Source organism: Hydractinia symbiolongicarpus, chromosome 7, assembly GCF_029227915.1.
Source record: "Hydractinia symbiolongicarpus strain clone_291-10 chromosome 7, HSymV2.1, whole genome shotgun sequence".
In the NCBI taxonomy this organism is placed as follows: domain Eukaryota; kingdom Metazoa; phylum Cnidaria; class Hydrozoa; order Anthoathecata; family Hydractiniidae; genus Hydractinia; species Hydractinia symbiolongicarpus.
The window spans coordinates 9,056,755-9,078,896 of record NC_079881.1 but is presented as its reverse complement, the minus strand read 5'-3'; the positions used below and the strand labels follow the sequence as shown (position 1 = coordinate 9,078,896).

General features: G+C 32.6%; 2 protein-coding genes and 1 non-coding gene across 3 annotated transcripts; 2 read left to right on the top strand and 1 right to left on the bottom strand.

The window, feature by feature from the left end:
* Window positions 1–509: 509 nt before the first annotated feature.
* Window positions 510–10,927, bottom strand: LOC130648413 (developmentally-regulated GTP-binding protein 2-like). Its single transcript, XM_057454463.1, has 15 exons — window positions 10,297–10,927; window positions 9,796–9,884; window positions 9,640–9,711; window positions 9,435–9,524; window positions 6,505–6,565; window positions 6,026–6,116; window positions 5,383–5,455; window positions 4,392–4,482; window positions 4,182–4,226; window positions 3,698–3,750; window positions 3,425–3,501; window positions 2,420–2,508; window positions 1,525–1,583; window positions 1,205–1,258; window positions 510–617 (listed from the first exon to the last, which is right to left on the bottom strand). Exons 1-15 carry the CDS (start codon window positions 10,358–10,360, stop codon window positions 531–533), a joined length of 1,095 nt encoding a protein of 364 aa, XP_057310446.1. The 5' UTR covers window positions 10,361–10,927; the 3' UTR covers window positions 510–530.
* Window positions 10,928–12,019: 1,092 nt separating this feature from the next.
* Window positions 12,020–12,158, top strand: LOC130649719 (U4 spliceosomal RNA). The gene has a single exon (XR_008983141.1). It is a non-coding gene; the product is annotated as a U4 spliceosomal RNA (small nuclear RNA).
* Window positions 12,159–15,473: 3,315 nt separating this feature from the next.
* On the top strand, window positions 15,474–22,133 carry LOC130648797 (SUN domain-containing protein 1-like). The gene is made up of 15 exons (XM_057454894.1): window positions 15,474–15,684; window positions 15,960–15,989; window positions 16,322–16,399; window positions 17,455–17,479; window positions 17,608–17,660; window positions 17,795–17,829; window positions 17,919–17,980; window positions 18,144–18,300; window positions 18,902–18,974; window positions 19,056–19,114; window positions 19,621–19,726; window positions 20,013–20,191; window positions 20,285–20,395; window positions 20,590–20,682; window positions 20,767–22,133. The coding sequence occupies exons 1-15, from the start codon at window positions 15,516–15,518 to the stop codon at window positions 20,938–20,940; spliced, it is 1,404 nt and encodes a 467-aa protein (XP_057310877.1). The 5' UTR covers window positions 15,474–15,515; the 3' UTR covers window positions 20,941–22,133.
* Window positions 22,134–22,142: the final 9 nt, after the last annotated feature.

The following is a 22,142-nucleotide window of genomic DNA, read 5'->3' as shown; positions in this document are numbered from 1 at the left end:
ACATTTTCTCCTTTTATAATAACCCCCTAAAAACGGAAAGTGTAAGGACATATCGTGGCCAGAATTGTAATGTGCACACCCGTTCTTTGATTAAAACATAACAGGAAATATATAGCCGAGAATATACATAATTGGAAACCTACAATCGTTGCCAAAAGTGTTGAGACACTTTTTAAAATAGCAAAAATACACAGATCCCCACCCCCGCACCCCCAGTACAATGTTGTTTTCCGAGTTTTGTCACACTCGTGGTATCCTACAACATTGTGTAAAGGGGGGAGGGGGCAAAATGTAGTAAGTCTGGTTTTATCATCTTTTCTGTCATTTATTGTCATTTTTAGCATTTGTCTCAACTACTTTTGGCAACGATTGTAGCTAGTGAAATATTAGGGAAAGTCACAGTAAATTTTAAATATAACCCTAACAAAAATATAGAGATGTATGGTATTACATATTTTGAATTTCACGGCATGCTTTTTCTGGGTGTGTCATCCATTAGAAAAAATATATTCTATGTATCAAAATTTTTTTTATTTTTTCATAATTTGTATAACATCTTCATCATCTAACACATGTTGTATCCCAACCCTTTGAGGACTATACTTGGTACTCGTTCCCTAAAATAATAAAAAATGACAATTTATTCGTATTAATTTTAGTTTCTGCAATTAATTTGGCACAATAATTTTGTTCGCGCGAAAATTAGTAAGAATAAATGCTGAGTTACGCAATCGCTTAAAACCTATTCGGGTAAGACTTTTGTGAGGGAGGGTGTGGTCTAAAAACGGCTTCTTACAACGAATAGCCACAAAACTTAGTACAAAAAATTGTTTTAGAGGTTATCATATATTCCAGAATCTGAAAAAAGGCAATGGTGGAAAAAGGGTTGTGATTTAGGGGTGGAAAAAGGGTTGTGATTTAGAGGTGCAAAATTACTTGATAAAACCAAAACAAGGCTAAAATATGAATTGATAAGGACTGTTAATAATGATATTTAAAAAAACATTTTTTTATGTGTTTTTTTTCGATCAACTGTTAACCAAGACGTTACCATAATAACAGACGTGACGTCATACCAAAATCATTTTGACTACTCTAAATCTAACAAAAAAGATGTAAAGCCGCCAACTTTTAGACCTTAAAACGACATGCTTCAGAAGCTATTGCAGAGAAATTGAACAGAAGTCAGATTTGACTTACTTACCCAAACTAAAGCATATTTAAACTGGTCGACCAATGTACGATGGACTCGATGACACTAGGTAAAAAAAAAATTATTTTTAAAACTTCCATGAATTGCCAAATTTCCAATTGCCAATCTTTTCCACAGAGCGTGAATAGATCGACTAGAATGTAAAAAGTTTGTTATGCCATAAAACGTTGATAACAGGATTTTCAAAACTTAACAACAGGATAAAATCAGCAAAATTTTTAACAAGTGTTAAGTGCCTGCCCAATTAGCCTGGAACTATTTTGTCTCCTTTTTGAAGCTTTCTCAGCCAAAGAGGTCTTCTTCAGACTCACCACGTGTTCAACAGAAGCACCTTTTCTCATTATAATAGCTTCGGTAAAATCTGGAGGATCTATAAAATAAAAATTCAAAAGGATCACTTCCATATACACGTGAAATATTCTTGCCTTCCAATTAGACTCAAGAAATGACTTCAAAAAAGTTGGAAAACATGTTATAAGTGATAGAAGCACATCGTAAATGCTCTAATAAACACTTAATCTTCAAGATTCTATAAATCTTGGCGCGCTTTTTGAAGACAGGCGTTTCTTAAAAACTAAAAAAATTCGAATATTCATTTTCAACATATACCTCATTTTCATCATTATCTCTATAATAATAATGGCCGTATTTTGTTCAAAATGGTAGCGGTGTTAAGAATGCACGAAACAACGATGACTAAAATATGCATGGCAGGCGATAATCTGAGGATTGGAAGGAACATGTAGGACGAGTGAAAAATGGATTATTCACAGGACTAAAGACTAGTTCAAATGAAATGAATTGTTTGAAGGAGTGAAACTCTAATAATCTCGCATTTTTGACTCCAGAAGAGGCCTTGAAAGACTAGGTGTTATCAAATTTTTCAACACTTTAGGGTGGCGCTTATTAAAGACGGGCGTTAAATGGATATTGGGCGTTTAATAAAGACGGGCGTTAAATGGATATTGGACGTTTATAAGAGACGGGCTTTAAATGGATATTGGGCGTTAATTAGAGCATTTACGGTAAAAACTGTCAGCTCCAATATTCAGAATGATGACAATAAGGTAGCTAGAAATGAATTTAAAACAAATTCTCAAATTCTCTGTGTGTGGCAGTACAATATAATATCGTGCAAGTGTGAACAGATTACCAACAAGAGCAATGCATCGACGATCGTAGTTGGTCACTAAACTAAAAATCTACCTCCTCTTTTCTTTGTATATATTCTTCGTAATGATAAATGTTCCCACACCATTTCCAGTAAATAATCCAAATTTAATCGGAAGTTACAACTGAAAAATAAATAAGTAAATAAATAAATACACGCTTTTTTGGTTAAATATTTGCGGAATAAAAGATGGCAGAATTGAACAGTGTGGTCAGAAATATTTTATAATTTTCTATAATTTTCTGTAACTAAAACGAGAATTTCCCTAATGTAAAATGACTTATCACAAAAACAGCTATTGAACACTCGAACTGTTGAAGACTAAAAATTGTTACAGCAAAAGACTTTGACTTTTTGACTCAGTTGTGAAATTTCTTGACTTTTTTATGTTTGACAAATTCCTGTTCACACTGTTAAAGTTTGATTAGTGAAAATTGGAGGAATTTTAGGATAAAAGATTGCGTAAGAGATTAAAGAAATTAAAGAACGCAAATCAACCTTTCAGGGAGCCGCTTTTGTACATCTACTACTGCCTACAGTGTAGAATTACGTAGATTTATTTGTAAAGAAAAGATTGCAAATTGTCCGTGGTGGTATTTTTTGAAGCCCTATGTTCTCAAAAAGTTATTTTCTATTTTATAGATATAGTTTCCTCAAAAAATTATTTTCATTCAAGAACGGTAGAGTATCAGAACAGAAAGTGGTTATTTCTGTAATTTCTGTAAAAGTTATAGTTTCGTTCTATTTTGATCTAAGTTAAAATCATTTTAACTTTTTTTGTGGACAGAAACGAAAAAGTTATTTAACAAACAAAAATGATAATAATAATGGACAAAATTCTACGACGACGACAGTGCCAACATCGACGACAACGACAACAACAACAACAACAACAAGCGTGTAAATAGTTAAACTAACTAACTATATTCTTGTTCTGTTCCATTTTGTTTTGGGTGATTATCTAGCCTTAGTTATTAGCTCTTACATCTTAATAATTCATAAGCTAGCATTTTAACTGATCATAAAACAGTTGAGCTCACCTGATAACAACAGTATGATCAATTCTTGCGAGGCGATCAACTTCTTCCAAAGATATACAATCTATTTTATTATATACCTATTAAATGATAGGAAAAAAAATAAACAAACACATACGAAAATATATTTTGGACAATAATTTTAAAAGGCTTAATTCTCAACTGCAATTTCACTAAATCAGTACAATAAATTTCGCGTGAAGGATTTACGTTTTTTTTTAAACTTGGTTAATAAAGCCAACATTATGGGAGTAAACAAGTTTATCTCGTACTTACATATAAACATGGTAGGTAGACTCGATTATCTTGGATGACATCAATAAATTCATCTAAAAACAAACATTGATACTTACATAATAAATCAGCAGTAAAAAAAATATAAGGCAGTGTCTATTTCATACCAAACCTTCTGTAGCATTTGTCTGAGGACGTATAAAGACACATACATTACTGTCTGCTTAGTCAGAAAAACTTTGATGTGTGTGGCAAAAAAACACACTTTCAGGCGTGCTACATTGGTCAACTTCTCATAAAGTTTGGTATTCTACAGATGCTATCAAGAGCACGCATAAGTCTTTACGGGGGCTAGAAACCATATATAGTCGACTCTAGAAAATTAATTTAATTTCAGGTGGCATAGAGTTTATTGACATTGCAATTTTAGTTTTTCCAACCCTGTGAAGGAGAACAACATGTGTGCGAGAATAGTACTTTAAACTATCCGCAACTGCTTTGACAGAGTAAAAGTGTAAAGAATTACCTGCTGTGCAATCCTCTCTAAATAAGACTTCTGCATTAAATATTTCTATAGAGTTGGTCAAGGACTCTAAACTTACAAATGACGTGACTCACAAATCGATCACTTAACACAGATAACTAATGCTAACTTGGTTTCACAGAATTTACCCTGAGTGATGAATCTTTGCGGTAAATAAAATGTCATGGAATACTGTACAACGTTAAAGGATACTGTATTCGTGTAAAATTAACTGCACCATTTTTTCATTCATTTTTGTCAGGGTAAGAGTTGAATTGAAACCTATGCCACCTCCTTTTTTGATCTAGATTAGAAAAACTAGAACTATAATTAACCTAATATTTTAAACAAAAATAACTAAAAAAACAATTTTGGTCTTTTTTATCTCTAGTAACAATTGCATAGTGAGAGTGCCCAAGGTGTTATAGAACTCTAATTGGGGTGTTTTATCAATTGAGCACCTTCAGGGATTTTAATTACACCTATAAAGGTGTTCTGCAGCTTCGTAGAAAACAAGACACCCAGGGGCGCCTTGGAGAGTCCTGAGTATTTAAAACCCTTATGAAAGGTGTTTTGTCACTAGGACACTACGCCGTAGTTCTATCACATTCTTGAGAGTGTTTTGGACCTTTCTTAAAACCGTTAAACTTGAGGGCTTTTTTTGAAAAACTTAAAAAGTGTTTCTGAATGCCACAATATGTGAATGAGGTGTTTCATGGTGTTTATTCAAATGCACATCCTGTATAACGTTTTGGGAAGATTTTTGAATATGAGGTTGTCTTAAAAAATAGAATATCTTAATTGAGAACTCGAAACCTTAATTGAAGTAACAACCTATAAACAAACATAAAATCATTGCGCTACGGAAAGTTTATTACTAAAAACTTTCTGTATCCATATTACAGCTCTGTAAATCACGTCGGCACTAGCATTGGTGACCTGACAGCAGAGCTACATTGATTCAAGGACAAGCTTTGTTAAGAAAACTTCTTTATAACTTATATTTTCGACAAAGGAAAACCATTAAAATCCATTTAATCTGTTACGTAGAATTAAAAACTTTTGTGTCGACTTCCAGTATATCATTTTTTTTGTATTTGAAGACAAGAACACTTAAGTATGATGATAGATAGCCCTCTTGTGCAACTTCGTCACCAGGGTTACTTATTCTATAAAATCAAATATGTGATTTAACTATACTTACTTTAAAATAAATATTCGGTCTTTTACAATTTAATCGTATACCACAGGTTTCTAACTCTTTCGCCAGCAACTCTCTAAACAAAAATAACAATAAAAACATTCAATCACCAAAAATTGGAAAAAAAATGAACAGAAAAAACAGGATTATTTTTTGCAAAATGGTAAAAATAAATCTAAAGATATTTTAAATAATTATTGAACGCGAATAGTCTAGTGGTTACCAATTAAAAGTCAGTTCACAGTATTATTCCAGGTCCCTGCAGAATACTTCATGATACAGATACATGAAACCAAAAATTTTATTCAGTCTTTTCAACTTATTAGATTCCTTTCAGTCAGCTACACAATGTTCACAGAAAAGGAGTATTCAAAAAATCCATTAAATAAATTCTCTCAAAATGTACAAACTTTGCGAAAAGTACAATTTGCAAAAAAAGTTCTGATCATATATCTTTCTGACACTGATGTCATATATCTTTTTAATGAATGTTAACTTTCATTGTTACAAAAAATTAATTATATTTTAATCTCCAGAACGTTTTTTGAAGTAGTTATCTTTAAAAAGTCTGAACAAATGTATTGCAGATTACGCATGATGAAAAGCTGCGTGATAGCCAGAACAAAATCTCCTAACAATTGCTTACTTTTGTATATCACCTTTCCCAGCATCTAACATCATAATAACAAGATCTGACGTTCTTGCAACAGCTATGACTTGCTTACCACGACCCTTGCCTAAACATTGCAAAACATTACCTTTGATTATTTTGTCACAAACTTTTACTGACCATTATAATTTTTATATACCACTTTAATGTCTATATTGATACATTTTGTATTATTTTTATTGTAGAACATTCTTTAACTTAACTTTACACCAATAAATTTATACATTAGAATCAAATAATGCATTGAAGCTGATATTAGGGAAACCTTTCGACCTTGTCCCTCCTGTCACAATATAAAGCCCAGTGAAAAGATATTTCATATTTTAAACAAATCTGTTGAAATTTGGAAAGTGGCTAAAAATCTTTCTTTGCTGAAGTTTTTCAGCTGAAATTTTATAGGTTAAAATAAAGTCAGGCTTATTTCTTACTGGATCACAGAACAGGACAAATCATACCTTGTGCAGCACCCTCAATGATTCCAGGCAAATCTAGAAGTTGAATGTTGGCCCCTTTGTACTAAAATAAATAAACAAGAGTATATTTAGTTGTGAAAAGTTTTGAAGAAATTATATTAAATTTTATAAATAGAGATTCATTTATTTATTTGTAATAAATATGTTTACATAAGCATATTTTTAAAATCAGCATTTTTATAATGAAAAAAATGTTTGCATATGGGAAAATCCACAAAATTTTTGCATTTCGCAAAAAAACTTTTGCAAAAATGTCATATAAAAAGATTTTCCAAACACAAACTTTCACGAATTAATGTTGTTGGATAATTTTGCTAGCATTAAACATTTGCAAATCATCAAAAGTTAACCTTAAAACCAATCCTGCCAGATATTTTCCTATTCCAGTTGAACAAAAGTTGAAAAAACACCACAAAGCAGATAGTGCATGAAATATTTTTTGCATAAACAATGCCAAAAAACTTGCATGAAATATTTTTTGCATAAACAATGCCAAAAAACTTTACGTGGCACTCTATCAAAAGCTTTCTCTAAATCTACAAAGGCAAAATAGAGATTCTCTCTCTTTCCTAAATACTTTTCCTGAAGCTGTCTGAGTAAAAATATTGCATCTGTAGTGCCACGCCCTGGGACAAAACCAAATTGCATCTTATCTATATCAATTCTTTCTCTAAGTAACTTATCAATCACTCTTTCAATAACTTTCATTACTTGATCAACCAACTTCAAACCTCTATAGTTACCCCTTTCTAATGCATCACCCTTGCCCTTGAAACAATTCACTATTACACTCGACTGCCACTCACTCGGAATAGCACCATCCTTTATAATCTGGTTAGCAAGACTTGTAATAAGCTCAACTCCAATATATCCAGATGCTTTTACCATCTCTGCAACAATACCTGATACTCCTGCAGCCTTGCCAATCTTCAATTTCCTAATAGCCTCCACTACCCATTCTGTCTTAATCTGCATAGCTGGCCCTTCTACGACATCATCATCAGACAAATTATTCTCGTCCCAATCAAACTCAGTGTTAAGCAACCTCTGATAATGATTCTTCCAAGCTACCCTTTTCTCCTCCTTTGTGCTAGCCAAAACACCTTCATCATTACGTATACACTTCTCACCTACAACATCCTGATTAGTCTTCTTCATTTGCTTTGCTATCTTGAATACCTCATTGCGCTGGTCTTCCCTTCTTAACACATCTGCAAATCTGTTTCTCTCTGCTTCTGATTTTGCCTTATACACTGCCGTACGAGCGCGACGCTTAGCTTTTAAGTAAATATTTTTACTACCACCTGACTTCCACTCTTTCCAAAGTTTCCTCTTTTCCTTTATACACTGGTCAACCTCATTATTCCACCACCAGGTCTGTCTATGTCTAGCTGGTCCTTTCGTCCACCCACAGGTATCATCAGAAGCTTCTAGAAGACAATTCTTCAAAGTAGTCCAAGTACTTTCAACATTGTCACTATCACATTGACTATTGTAGGCTAACTGCTGAACTTTTGCACTAAATTGTCTTGCTACAATCTCTTCCTTCAGCTTCCAGACTTTTCGACGGGGCCTGTACTTTCCCTTGGCTTCTTTGACACTCTTCAAGATAATATCACAAACCAGCAACCTATGCTGGGAAACACACTCTTCCCCCGATATAACTTTCACGTCCTTCACCACTTTCTTGTCTGACTTTCTAACCAAAAAGTAATCTATCTGTGTCTTACAACCACCTGACTCATATGTTATCAGCCTACTCTGTCTCTTACTGAATGATGTGTTGCAAACCACCATGTCCGTTGCCATTCCAAACTCAAGCAATCTCTCCCCTTCCTTATTTCTGCTCCCAAATCCATAGCCTCCATGCACACCTCTATAACCTTCAGATGACTTCCCAACATGACCATTAAAGTCGCCGCCCACCATGACAAGTTCTGTGTCTCCAAACTTTGATGTGACTGCTATTAACTCATCATAAAACTTATCTTTATCTTCCTCACTGAGTCCACACTGTGGAGCATAAACTGACAGAAAAGTGACAATCCTATTACCTATCAAAAACTTTATCACTATAATACGACTATTAACACGCATAACATCTATTACTTTTTCTACCCACTTCTCTGCAACGAATATGCCAACTCCTCCATATCCATCACTATTACCAATCCAAAAAAGCTTATACCTTGCCCTCCTAGCTTCCACAAATCTCACTGAAGCTCCTCTCCACCTAACTTCCTGAACACAACACATATCAACAGATCTACGTTCTAACATTTCAACTACTTCACCTGCTCTACCTCTCAGAGTACCAACATTTACACTAGCCATCCTCAACCTAGTGTTATCTACCTTGTGATGTGATAGCTGGGTAACGGTCTGGCGATGCTCACATCTGACATCTGTCCTACCGTGCGCGACACCTTCACTCCTTAGAGTTCCAGCCCCGTTTACGCAGTTTGTCTGATTAACTATTCTTACGGCCATTAATAAAGAGTTTTGGCATTGTTTTACAGCTGGATGCCCTTCCTAGCGCCAACCGTTCACAGACTGGACTGGGTGTTTTTTAAAGTGACACCATCACTATGTGGCATTTCATGGGACTTCCACAATCGCCCCTTTAAACTAAGGTATGGTGGAGGACGTTCAACTCCTCTCTTGTCTCTTAAGGAGACCCTTCACCCATTCATTTATTCAGAATTATTCAGGTATATCAGGTATGTCTTGCTCTTATAAAAAAACTGTTACACAGCAATCACTTTTAAGGCGTTATGCGCATCTTCTATGAATTTATATAAAACCTTTCAATGAAAATTGGGACCCAACGTCTCCAATTTAGATTTTTTTACTAAAACATTTCTTCATTACAGTACACCAATCTAGAAGAAAAAGCAAACAAGAAAACATACTGGTATAACGCCGGGTATGCAGGTCAATGTTGTAAATTCATATGATGCTGATTCACTCTTCGTGTCTGTCAAAGTGTTTAGAAGTGTAGACTAAAGAAAAAACATGTTTTAATTGTTTTCAGTGAAACCCACTATAAGTCATTCCATTCCACAGCAAAAATGCACCTGTATATAACTAGCTGTAGTCAAAAGTGTATTTTTATACCTTTCCAACTGAGGGGAAACCAATTAAAGCCACTCTGGCATCACCAGATTTCATAACATCGAAGCCTTCACCCTATCACATTAAACACGTAAGGCATTTTCAGGTTTTTGTGTCAGTTTAATTATTTTTTTAATAAAATTTTTATCCAATGGTTACCTTAGCTCCAGAACCCTTTGGCGGTTCTAAAAGTTCTGATCTGTACTTTGCAAGTTTTGCTTTCAAAAGACCAAGATGATACTCAGTTGCTAAACATAAAACAAAAGCATAGCAAGCAAAAAAATTATATTGTATCATAAAACAATTTGTTGTCAATTTAATTATTAGACAATAGCAACAACACTGTCAGTTCTTCATGATTTTACTCGTAATCCAATTTAAAACAAAGTGCGTACATTCCCTGCAGTTTAAAATCTTTCACTGTAAATTTGATACATACAATAAAACTCAGCTAAAGAACTTCCTGCACTTCTATTACATGGATAGTTCTAGCCAATTTAAGTTGCAAATAAGTTTAACAAAACACCAAATATAGTTTTCAGAAGATGTTATAGACATGTTGTAGAAAATCGTAAACAATTCTCATTTACCTGTCACAGGCAGAGATAAAACTGCCATATTATTATAAGAGACATAAGAAGTAGTGATCAGCATACAAACCTTTGTTTTTCTGAGTCCGAGCAATTTCTTTTTCAATCTCGCTTATCTTTTCCAAGATTCCCATGTTGATATTGCAAAAACTGATAAATTTACACTAAAATTATTGTCTTGTTTTCTTTATAACCTAAGGATACACATTTACAGGAGTGATATTTTACTAAAATGCTTAGATGACACGCAGAGAGGTCAGAACTTTTACCTACGAAATATCAGCAACACCTATAAACCCAGATAAAGTATTCCACTTTAAAATGCATATATACCTACTAAAACTACAATACACCCAAAATAAACTAAAAACACTGAAAATAAGCCAAATCCATGCAATATATATATATAAGGAGCTTTAAGGAAAATTTTTTGACGTAAACTGAGGAATTTTCAGGAAGTGTGGCGCCGTAGATTAGTGGTTATAGCTCTCGTACTCTGTGCGGGAGACCGGGGTTCGATTCCTCTTGACGGCGATTCAACATGGGCGAGTGAATGTTACCATAGCCCCGGGTTAACCCAAGCCATGTGAGGGAAATTAGGAAGATCGCACACTATGTGGGCCGTTGGATGTTGCCAGGAGTTGTCTAGTAGAGCGCGGGCTCTAATTGGGTCTGCGTAGCTCAAAATGAGCATTAAATACTCTAGGACTCTCCATCTACCCATGGCCCCTCCTGGAAATAATAGACAGGGTATATCCCTCGATATTTGTGAGGCTAGCCATGTAAAATATGCACATCTATCTATCTATCTCTACCCTGTATTATCAATATTCTAGTATGAAAAAACTGAGAAAATAGGTCAGCATTGCTGATGAAATTACAGTCAAACCTGTGTTAAAGGCCATCTCTCTATAACAACCACATATATTTACAATGATCACTACAAAGAGCACCCCTCTGATTTTAGTAGTAGTTGAATCTGCCTATAATAACCACCTTTCTAATGTGACCAACGACCACAATCATAATTACCACTAAAATAAGATTGCTCATTGATGAAGTACATTGTTTTTGTTTTCGTGGTAATGTTATTGTTTGGACCTCTATATATTCTGCACAATGTTTAATACTAAAGCCAACTCACTTGCTACTTACATGCTACATGATTACCTTGCCTATGATTTGTTTGGTGCTTCAATAGAGAAGAAGTCACCAATATTTAAAAACAAGGCCAGGCAACTGCTATTATTTAAGATTCATCGAAACCTGGTATTGAACATCATCTCAAAAAATTTAACAGCTCGAGAATGAACTTTTTACAGGAGATCCCACACAAAAAAGTAGGATATACATACAAATAAAATCATAGAATTGGCAAGTCATGCTACAACACGGCAATCTTTACACACGAGGTCAGGAGAGAAAGTCATCATATAGCAAGCTATGTCTATGGAATTAAAGGCACAATGACAAAATAAGTGAAATTTTGTTAGCTAGCTAGCTAACTTTATGGTTAAAAAGATATGTAGCTACAAATCATAAAAAGGTTTCCTAGCCAGCTACTGTTGGCAAATACATATAACACTGATTACGCTGTCCATGACAATGCAAAGAATGGAAAGAAAAAGAAAAGAGTAAATAAAACATGTGGGCCTTTTTTACGCTTCTTTGTCCAGCATCTTGAAATTTAAAATTTGCGAAGCACGCGCATGGATCTGTTGCTGCACAACAACACCCCACAAGTGATGATAAAGCCTATCTAGTCATAGCTTCCTATACAATTGTTAAACTTCAGCTTTGCGCAGTGGCATTACCATAGCCAATGAGGTTTAACCGAGGCGTGGTGATTGCTAATTGAAAACTTTTCCCAATATCCCGCAGGACGGCTTGAAACACAGCCGGCCTTGCAATATTTGGAGGTTCCCACTGGGACCACTTTATTGAATAGAATCGTCTAAGTAAATGTGCTGTTATCGCACATGGGTCTGGCTGTATGCAGCAGATGAACAGTCTCATAATATTTAATGCAGCCACTTGATTTCATTGTCAAGTTCCGAGAATTAAATTGTTTGTCGTTAAATTTTTGTTCAATTTCAGTGTTATATGATTGTAAGAATACTCCATTCTTCCATAAAAATTTTGGAGTAAATTCACCAGTTCCACGATTGCCATGTTGTAATGTGATAGCAGAAGACGATACGAACATTCGATATCAAGAGATATAGTGATTGGCAGATGATCACTAGTATTTATCGAGTCAGGTTCGGCAATATTACAGTTATTTATTTATAAGTCAAAGTCGGTCCGAACTGTGATGTGATCAATATAGGATAAGTGATTTAAACGATTGTGATGATACGAAAAGTTAGGACCATTTCCTGATGCTACATCGATAAGCTGCAAATTACTATATTTAAGAAAGTCCGTAAGAATTGAAGATAATGTGTTTCCGCTATTGTGCGAGCGTATACATGTATCATAAATGTTGGATGGAAATGTTTGAAAATTGCCAATGATTATTACTTCACCGTCGTCACTATACTATCCAGCATTCAGCTAAGTTGCTTATTTAAAACCCAGGGTTCACAGGGTCGCTTCCCAGGCGCGCGACGGAGAGGGATTATGATCACATGTAAACACGACACAAAAAATTTGATGCATTTCCACTGTATATTTCTCTTCAAACCCTATCTTCAACGAATTCGACCCTTTCTGGTAAGAAGTCAGATATGATGTTATGAGCGTTTGCTTTGCCTTTGGGTGTCTTTGTTTTCCCAGTTTCCCAAAAAACAAGGGGCAATCATTCAACTTTATTTATTTGAAATTTTTATAAGTTTCAACATTTTATGGCAGGCAAAAAGATGGTATTGAGGAGAGCATATAGACACTGTATCTTAGTCAGGAGACAGGCTCAATTCCCCTGTAGCGATTAAGTATGGGCGAGAGTAATTGATACACTCTAACCACAGGTTAAACCCAGCCATGATAAAAGGGAAATGCAGGAGGTGGTACACTGTCTGTGTGAGCAGTGCAGTGATGTTGCAAGAAGTTGTCTGGCAGAAAGCGAGGACCCTGATTGTGTCTGTGTAACTCAAGATAAGCATTAAATACCCCAGGGCTCCTCCATCTAAAGCCATATCTCTTCCAGGAAAAAATAAAATTAATCTGCACTAAGAATAGTAAGTAAGTAAATAGAAAAGTTTTTTGGCTATTGTTATTTCGCAACAAAAAAGTTACTTTTCTGTGTACTTGCAATAGAAAAAGCTGCAGCAGATGGGTATAAATTTTATTAAACAATTAAAAATAAAAGAGTGGGAATTAAATGAAGCTATTCTTGTGAAAGATAGATTGCATATATTTCAAGGGATATACCATGTCTATTATCTATATGTTTTTAATGCTTTTATTGTTTGTGCATTGGCATAGGAGGCAACTGAACTGTATTCTAGAAAAACAAATCCTTTTATAAGACTTCATATGTGCGATTTTACCACGGCAAATGTTTGCTGACACAAGGTTACATGTTTTGAAAACAAAAATCTCATAAAAAATGGCCTATGTCTGCACGTTACTATTTTGTTCCATATTTTGTGTGGGAACATAGTAGTCAGCTATTAAGCATGAGTTACCAAAAAAAAAAAAAGTGTTTTCAGAATTTTAAATTTTTTAACAGAAAAAATTTTAATATTTGTTATATACCTGAGAACTAGCACTCACCAATGTTTGTTTAAATAATCACAGGTTAATTTTGTTGTTATTTTACACCAATCAGTTTCTCACAATTCATCTCACATGGAATGATTTCCATGTGAGATGAATTGATATTGTTCTTTTGTTATGTTCTCTTTCTTATTATTTACAGTAAAAAAGAACCAAAATATATAAAAATAAATAAATAAAATAGATAAAAAAATATGCTTTTAAAAAGTTATTCTATTTATTCAGATTGCTCGTCCCAGTTTAAATTATTTTAACCTTGGGGAGCAATTTATTGCTCCGGTGTTATTTTCTTATTGATAGCCCTGCCTATGAGACTAAAGATTATAGGGGAAAGATTTTTTTACAGTGAATGCATCAAGTACCTTGGTGTACTGTTAGACTTTAACCTTAGTTGGAACTCACAAATTAATAAAATTGCAGTTAAACTACTAAAATGCGCAAATGGAACCTTGGCTAAGATTAGACACTTAGTACCATGTGATGTTTTATTCCAATCTACTATATTGTTCTCAAATTTGGGGACAACCTAGCGCTTCTGGTAAAAGAATTTATACACTCTAAAACTTGGCTATTTGTTTAATGTCTTTTGTTAGATACACATACGCAGCCAATACACATTTTTATGCTAATCTTAGTATACTTTTTTTGATATTTTACATACGAATAATATTCCTTTTTCTTCACAAGTTATTATTTTTATGCTATATTATGCTATTGCTATTATTTTTATGCTATACTTTATGCTATTTCCTTTACATATGTTATTGACTTCACTCACCCACTCAATTCACGAGCACAATTTAATGGTCTTCTGAAAGTTACCTACCCATGTACCAATCAATTTTGTACTAAATCAATTCGTCATCAAGCTACTTTGTCATGGAACTCCTTCCAAACACTTACGCCACGCATTGAATTCTTTGATGTCTCATATTGTGTGCTTAAAGAAAGCCTCTAGAAACACATTCTTGCAATCTACTAGGTATAAGATTTGTCACACATCTCGTAGGTTTTAGTTCTGTTTTTTTTGTTTTTCCTTGTAACCTAGTTGTGCCTGTACCAAGGTGACTATCATACCCCTAGCTCTTTAGCTATGATGGTAGATTCCCTCCAAAATTATCTGATACATTATTATATCTTGTATTTATTATGATCCTGTATATTAAGCTAGTGAGGATTGTTGGTAAAAATATATTCTTCTACTGTACTGTCCGTAGACAAAATAGTTTGTGAATCCCTGATCTTGATACTTGAATGTGTTTGTCTTTGGTGCAAAAACGTCAGACGTGCCTGATTTATTTAGGAAAATATAAACTAAACTAACCAATGTGATAAAATAAAAACCAATACCCAAAATCATTTTATTTTTTTAATTTCAAAGTGTTAAAGTCTATATACAATTTTTACTGATGTATTAAAAAAAATATTTGCAACTCTCGAAAGTCTGATTGTGAATCTCTAATTGTACTGCTGATATGTCCTTTTAGGTAACTACAAGTACACATAATCATTACCTATTACCTTGTATGTGTGTTTTCAGAGTATATAATTAAATAGACATGTATCAAGATGAGTATAGAAACAAAAACCTATCCCTTTCGTAGAGGGAGAAGTCCTGCAAGATACAATGCATCTCCAATGACCAGACGTAAACTGAAAGCAAAAGAAGAAGAAGATCAAGCTGAATTCGATTCCATAGAAGTTGCTACATATAACGATAATCCAAAACATTTGTATGGTAAAGAAATGCTTTCTTTTTCTGTTTCATGTATTTTGGACCTGTTTCACCAGTTTTTTAAAGCTTTACACTTAGTGTTTCAGATTAGAATGTTAATTCTAGCTGATGATTGTGTATTTTAGGATTTATTCCTAATTTTAAATTAAGAAGTTAATAGCCTTAAACCACATGGATTGAGTCTTGTATTGTGGTTAGTATGAAAGTCCACTTAAAAACACCTATAGCTCCACATTATTCTTGCTGTTTATACAATAGAGATTTTAATTCTCTTATAGGATTAGACAAAATTGACACAGCTTTAGCTGGTATGTATAGGTTTTATTTCATCTCATTTATTTCATTTCATCGTGTGGTTCTGCAGAGCAGTCTGTCTCATGCTCTTTCTAAAACATGCAGACCCTTTTAATAACAACCTAACTGTCAGGTGTTATAGTCTTTTGCTAGATTTTTGACTGTAAATGTATGTTTTATCTAATCTTAGTGCAAAAATCGTTTAAAGGAGTTTTTTTTAAAAGTACATATTGGGAACACAATCTTTTTAAGTGACTTTTAAAGTGTTTATGCACAAAGACTTTAACCTCTATTATTTTATAAGTTTCTGCATGTAATTTTAACTTATTTCCCCGTTTAATGATAGAAAACCTGAAATATATACCATCTGCAAAGAAAAACTCCTGGAGTTTGGCAAATGGCCATTCGATGAATGACAATGAAGGTATAAAGATAGATCCTTATGCCAGCCCTAAAGAATCATTTTATTGTTGTTTCTAATGAAAGAGAATGCTGCTATATATAATAGTGAAATTTTCAGAGGATAGAAAATCCCAAATCAACATTTTTATCTAATGACGCGCGTTTTGAAAATCAAGGTAGTCTGATCCATTTGTGAGATTGGATATACATTTCTTGCTTATTGACTTTGGCAAGCAAGAACATTTTTTGTTCTGCATTTTTCATTACATTCTGTCTGTGTTTAAAAAAGAAAAAATGCCTGCTAAGGACACAAAAAGACAAAATGAGATATATTTCTATCGCTTGTTTTACAACAGGCTAATTCCCAATTAGTTTTTCTGACAGGCTAACCAGCTGATATATTTTATTGCTTGGTTGGCAATTTTTCATTTTGTTCGTTTTAAAAACTTTCTTCTCAATTCTCTTCAATTTTCAAATGTCTCCTTAAGACATTGCAAATCTTTTCTAAACATTTCTCCAAAACCTTCCCTCATTGCATCACCTTTAAAATCTCCTTAGATATTCTCCATCTTTAAAAATACTAAAATGTACATAGTTTTTTTCGTGAAAATCCTGTCAGTTTTTCATTAAAAGTCCTCCAAAAAATTGGATATCCTGTGGATTAAAATTTCTAAGCCTTTTACATCGTAGCACTCACCCTGATCATTGCTAAATTTATAGGATGGCTTATTTCTTGAATTGTCTTGAATTTTTTTTACTATTAAGATTATGTTTTAAATGCTTTTGATGCTTCTCTGGAATTGTTCTTGAATTCTGAATTTTCGACTGACACTACTTAGGTTACGCAAAAAAAGCTGAAAAATGCTATAACAATTAAATTTGATATGTGCCCATTGGAATCTGTGGAAATATTCTAGAATTTTTGTTCTAAAATAGACAAAATGACATAAAATCACCACTGGTTCTAGTGATTCAGAACAAAATATGAATATTTGATCTTTATGTATAAATAAAAAAACATGCCCATGCAAAAAACAATCAACCATAACATAATATTTTCTTGTTGTTTATTTGTAGATCATGATATTGCTCGTAGAAAAAGGTAAAAATTGCCATTTGATCATGTACTGTTTATTTTTAATTACTGAAATTCATTCATAATGATTGAGATTCATATTTATCTCTTTCTTTGTCAATGGAAGTACTTTTATTATTATTTATTTATTTTAGACATGCTATACAGTTTATTATTTATCTTCTTCTGGTTGCTCTCATCTGTGAGGGTATGTACACTAAAGAAAATTTGCCAGCAAGAAAAAGATATCAACTGTCATTTCACAAGACTGCAATAATAATATTCTTTATCTTTGCATTATAAAACAGAGAATATTTATTGATTGTTTTATTTTTATTTTAGTTGTGATTTGGTTAGATCGAAGTTTTTTAAACGTTGTAAGTCGGTTTTGTGATTATTGTGATTTTTGTTCTACTTTTGATTATTTGAAGTTATCATGGGTTCTGAATTTTTTGTTTTGAATTAGGGTAATTCATCATGCTCGACATGTTCTGAGACTAACACAGACAACATTTTACAAATAAAGAGGTAGACCTTAATTTGTTTTATAAATAATAATAAGGAATTGGTATAGGTTCTCCAGACTTAACTATCACTGCCTTTGCTAATTATATTACAAGGTCTAGCAGCTTTTAATAACTATAATATACGTTCCAAACAACTTGCTCTAGAATTTTTATGTTAACTTTAGTTTACAAAAATCTTTGATGGAACAATCCACACTTATCACTAATCTAAACAAACAAATAAACACTTTGGGAAGAAACTGCTCCTGTAAAGAGCAGCTGAACTTGTTAGAAAAGGAGGATTTAGAACATAAAACATCACTAGAGCAACTACAAAAACAGGTATGTGTTCATAATCAGTAAAATACCATTAATAGTTTGCGTAAAAAAAGTGTCAAAGACCATCTCTTTGTCTGTAGTTCAACTTCCATTCTTTAAGATGTTTTTATGAAGAATTATTCCTGTATTGTTTTCTGGTAGCTCCTATTTTCATTTTGATTCCTTCTTATCCAGTTTATAACATACAAACCTTATTGCTGATGTAATTACTGTCTTGGTTTGTTACTGAAACAGACAAAACTTGGTCTTAAGTAATTTGAATGCATCCTAAATTTTTTTCATGACACACAACCTTTCAAATAACACAATGATGTTTAGCTGTTAACAAATTTTTCTTTTAACGAGTACCTCTATACTATACTTCCTTTTTAGCCCCTAAGGGTTGGCTGATTAAATTTTAGTGGTTTTAGATGTGGGTGGGGGCTTAATAAAAGGGAGAAATAAGTGGACAGTAACCTTTATCCATTTTTTACTGAAGTATTTTCACGTTAGTTGTTATTGATATCTGTTTAAACTTTGAAAATCAACAGACAAGTATGTTGTAAGGACTGTTATTTATGATTCTTTAAATTTACACTTGTCGAATATCACTATACTTTTTAAGGTTTTGGCAACTGTTAATGTCATGCAGTCAATCAACAATAGAATGGATTATATTCAAAATTTAACAGATGAACGTAAGTTTCAATCCACTGTTTTTTTATGTACTTTATTATATTGTTATAATGGTGCTAAGTGCGTTTATAATTTAATGTTAGAACGACTGAATGACAATGAACGTGATAAAAAGGACCAAAGCAGCTTATGCAGAGGGGAGGTAAGCAGTTTAAAGGACAATAAGTTGATACGCTGACACGTTTTTGCAGACTTTTGTGCAATTAAAGAAAATGAGTATTTTACAGACATAATATTTGTGTACATGTAAATGCTCTTAAGAAAGAGCAGTAACCCTTTTAAAATTTAAAGAAAAAATAAATTTACATTAGTCACTGAAGGTACTTTTCAGACTACATATTTTTTCTTTTATAGCATGATACTATTTATCTTTCCCTAAACATAAATAAAACAAAAACTACAAATGTCTATTGTTAAAATAATATGAATACAAAACTCTCTGCACCCTTTCAGCATAATTAAACCAAATTTCATTTTAAAACAGCAGCAATCGGCAACTCATGAGGTAGTAAAAAGTTGGGGCTAGTAAAAGCCGATTTTTTTCTTATTCATGATACATTCGTTACTGGAGATAAACATATGTTTTGCCAACTCACTATAGGCTGCATTTACAAAATATTATATTTATCTTGTACTTGATTTTTTTAGGAATGCAAGTTACTTTCTCATAATATATTTTCAAGCATTCAATCCTCACTTGAAGTTTACCATGCCGACTTTCTTGGAATACCTGATTTTGCACTGGAATCAGCAGGTAAACAGTTAATTATTGTATCAGAAATAATTGAAAACAATTTATTTTTTATTTAATTTTGTGCAGGGTATGCAGTGTTTGGTTCACATTTCAGAAGACAAATAATTTTTATAAAAAGAAATTTTTATTTAATGTGTAAAATCTTCTTGTGAAATATACCACAGTCAGCAATTTTTGAAAAACATCTGATTTGCAAAAATTCTTTTAGCAAAGCCAGAGGTATGAAAGAAATCAAAATTCTGACAAGAATAATTCTGAAACGAGGGTTATTTTTTCATGTGTTTAGGTGGTTCAATACTCTCATCTTACTATTCTGACACATGTGAAGTAGGTGCACCAATAATAAAAGTGTTTGGTATGTCCTTATGGAAAGACCCACGTTCACCACGATCTATTATCAATCCTGAAAACTTACCTGGCAACTGTTGGTCTATGAAAGGGAGTCATGGTTTTATTGTTATTAAGGTTCGTTTTTTTACAACAAAATTTAAAATGTTTTTGATATATATTTTGTGGCATGAGTGTCTCAATTAAACAGTTTTTTTTTTGTTTTTTTAGCTTGCTACGTCTATCACCCCAACCTTGGTTACTCTTGAACATTTGGATAAAAGATTAGATCAGTACTCAAAAGAATCTTTTGAAAGTGCCCCTAAAGAATTCGAAGTTTATGTATGATATTGCATTTTAAACTATTACTTGTTTTTTATTAAGATCATATGTGGTTTAATATTTGTAATTAAGTAAGATTTTTGTGGTTTGAAATGAATAGTGAAAGTGCGAAGAAGGGTCAAGGCATTTTTAAACATTGCAGCTTATAGCGTCATATTATTTATAGTCTTGCATATTTAAATTTTTTATTTCAGGCATGGCTAGATGCTAAAGGGCACAAAAAACTTAAACTTGGTTCTTACACATATTTAAGAGAACGTAATGCAGTACAGACTTTTAAAGTTCAGGTGAACTATGTGATTCCAAATTCCAATATTCTCAACCACACAATTCCATTAAAGTTCTGATATACATAATATTCTTGCTTTTAGAATGTATCTACCAAACCAGTTGATTTTATTGAGTTACGAATTCTCAGTAACCATGGCAACAAAGATTGTACATGCATCTATCGTTTTCGTGTGCATGGTCAATCACATTTATGGCAAAAATATGAAAGTGCTGAGGAAGAAGTGGAAGAAAAAGAAGAAGAAGATAGAAAATAAAGAATTTTCAATTTCGTTTCAAAGGAAAAACCTTTTAATTAAATAAATAAATTAATAGGAGTGTAAATAAAAACTGAAATTTGTTACTTATTTTCTTATTTATTGTTGACAGTTGTTGGCATGGCAACACCATGTTTTTACCATGAGTTATATTTTGTTACTGTTTTCTTAGTGTTTAATTAATCAAAAAATATATTTTTAAGTAATTATTTTCATATATTTAATAGTTGAAACGGAACATGTTGATTATTTAAAAACAAGAGGAAAAAAAATATTTAATTTTTTGCATAGGTAGGGGTTATATATCTTATTTATTATACAATGTTTATCATGCTTCAAAGTTTACTCAGTTTAAATACTATGTGCGCTTCATTGGCCTAATACTTTTCAACAATTTTTTTCTGACTGAAAAAACCTTAAAAATAACTTAGGTGTACCAACAAAAGGTTTCTGCAATTTTACAAAAATACAAGATTTTTACAAGCTTCATTATTTATAACACCTTTTTGTGCATTACCATTTGTAAAATTTTACACACATGAAAATTTCGCATAGGCGGTTTCCTATTATCGTATTATTGCCCACAGCTTCTAGTGGTAAGAATCTGATCATATTTTTCTTCAGGCTGCAAACCTACAGCTTTCGAATCTGAGACAAATTTAGAAATTTTCTTTAATGTAATAATCTGAACGCTGGAAGCTACGGTTGTTAATCAATGCTTTAATGCTAAGTAGCCTTGGTGATTTTTACATTTTTTTTCTTTCGTATCTGGGTGATTTTTTATGCGCATTATATCCTTACAAATTTTGATGTTGGGTAAAAGACTGAATCTGTGAATGTTTTTAAACAATTTATAAATATTTAAAAATACTTGTTATTGTAGTATTTAATGTTTCAATAGTTTATATTTATAGGATATTTAAAAATAAAAAAAGTTGGATTTTGGAATGAAATGTAGTTGTATTTTTAAATTGTTTTTGTATTTTTTTTGTTTTAAAAGTTTTCAATGTTATTTTTGTTATTTTTTTAATATTGTCATTTCCCATCAATCTATTTGTTTTATTGCACTATAAACGATTAATATTTCTTTTAAACATTTGTTAACTCAAGGTCCATTGTCACAGATTTTTCATTTTACTGTAAAAGAAAAGAAATACAGCGTTGGAAAGGATACCTGGTTTTCAGATTTTAATAAATCAATG